The sequence below is a fragment of the Austrofundulus limnaeus genome, unplaced genomic scaffold (genome assembly GCF_001266775.1).
Source record: "Austrofundulus limnaeus strain Quisiro unplaced genomic scaffold, Austrofundulus_limnaeus-1.0 Scaffold36, whole genome shotgun sequence".
NCBI classification, from domain to species: Eukaryota; Metazoa; Chordata; class Actinopteri; order Cyprinodontiformes; family Rivulidae; genus Austrofundulus; species Austrofundulus limnaeus.
Window position 1 is genome coordinate 3,373 of NW_013952438.1, and position 2,063 is coordinate 5,435.

General features: G+C 37.3%; 1 protein-coding gene across 1 annotated transcript in view; it reads right to left on the minus strand.

Moving 5' to 3' along the window:
* Window position 1: 1 nt before the first annotated feature.
* Window positions 2-2,063, minus strand: part of cplx4a (complexin 4a) — a 4,902-nt gene continuing 2,840 nt past the window's right edge. The window contains exon 3 of the mRNA XM_014006444.1: window positions 2-312. Coding sequence (XP_013861898.1) covers window positions 85-312 — 228 coding nt within the window. The 3' untranslated portion in view covers window positions 2-84. The remainder of the gene's footprint in view (window positions 313-2,063) is intronic.

Genomic DNA, 2,063 nt, shown 5'->3' on the forward strand with positions numbered 1-2,063 from the left:
ACACACACACACACACACACACACACACACACACACACACACACACACACACACACACACACACACACACCCTCCTTGGCTCTTTCACATGACGGAGCACTTCTCCTCTGCTTTGCTCTTCAGCTCGGTGACCGTGGCCGAGGCCTTCTCCTTCAGCTGGTCCATGTCCATGTTCTGCAAGTTCTGAATTTGGCCCATGAGGGAGTCCTTGCCCTCCTCCTCGGTGGCGTCCTCGTCCACCATCTTGAGCAGCTCCTCGGGCACGTCCACGTCGTCCCCGGCCATCTCGATCATGTTCTCGTCCTGCTCGCTCTGCAGAAACGTTCGCAAGTATGAACATGGATCAGGGCTCTGACAACTCGTCCTCTGACTTCTGATCAGAGCTTATACGACAAGACTGAATATTTCAGCAAACACATGGATGGGAATAAAATCAATAATATATTTGAAGGATTTTTGGTTTCATCTACTCTCTTCTTTGATTTCAACAATTGATAATACCAGTTCACACAAGGAAATAAAAGTGATCTACTTTGGTATTTTTATTAATCTACATTGAAGAAAAACCCGAGAGAAGAAGTCTCTTGGAGGAGAGACGAATTGTTTTGTTTAAGAAGAACCCGTCCAGAGGTCCAACTTATTTTTACTTTTTGATGAGAATATTCAGAGGGTTTTTTTTTTTTGTGAAGCTAAAACAAGTCTCAACTCTTAGCCTAGGGCCTAGGCTAAGAGCCATTTTTATCTAACCAATCAGGTGCTTGCTCATGAAATGGTCACTGACTTGTGGCTACTTAAAACTTTCATCTGTGGAATTACCTCAGACACGATTAATGATTCTTTTTATACCCCTAAGACATTTTGTATATACTCATAATACTAACTTCAAATGTATAATATATAACTTTCATGTATATCATCAGCAAGTTTGTTATTGCATCTAAAATGTAAAAATTTCAGTTTTACTGAAAACATTTTTGTCTTAAACTGGATTTTACAAAAAATCTGAGGAAAATATTTACATTCACTGTCTACATTTTAATGATTTCATTGCCTTCAGCTCCTTATGTTTTTGGCTTTATTTTAAAGTAAAATACCACGAACTGAAATGCTTTAGTTTTAATAACAACTCAACAGTACAATTGGACTGGAAAGACTGAATATTGAGCAGCAAATGTATTTTCTTTATTTAGTTTTAGTGTCATTAAAAAATCTTTGAGATCATTATTTTTAAAATCCCCAAAATACCTTCGCTGCTCCTTCCATTCTAGTTTATTCTTCAGTCAGTGGTCCGTTATAGTCCTTCACGTTTAGTTTGGATCAAATAAAGTCAAACATCTAGTCAAGTTTCTGACAGTCACTTCGCTCTGACCTGTGTTTCCTAATAAGCTTGGCAAACCTGCTCAGTGGCATCTGGCTTTCTAAGACTGGAGGTTCAGCGTGGGGCTGTGCTGACCTGTCCTGGATCTGGACTGAAAACGTTTTCCTCACTAATCTGAAACGTCCACCTGCTGTTGTCTGACTGCAGCTCCCAAGTCAAAGCTTCTAGCTCAGGTAAGGATCTCAGATAAGGCGTCAAACTATTATTATTTTTCCCCTGTCACTGAGGAGTATCATTTAATAAAATTATCTGTTACATCCTCAGGTTTTATCATAGGTTTGAAGTAGTTATGATGTCACTCAAAAGTAAACATTTAAAATGAACAATTTTTCAGTTTTTAACTTAATTTATTATCCGTACACTGAAAAATATGTTTTTTTATTTTTTTTTCAACCAGTGTAAACCCTCTGATGAGATTAGGAAAGCTCAAAGAGGAAGTCAACAGGAAGTAGATGACGTCACCATCATTTCTCAGTTTTTCTGTAAGGGAGGCAAATATTGAACTGTCAGTATGAATGTTTATCAAAACACTCAGAAAATAATCAATGGATGAACAAATGATTCATTTTGTTAAACAAGGGATATAGAGGTCTCAAATAAGCTTTTATTGTTTAATTCTGCTGTACATTTTAGTTTTTTTTTAGTTTAGTTTTCTTCAAACATGTATGGAAAACAAAACAAAAAT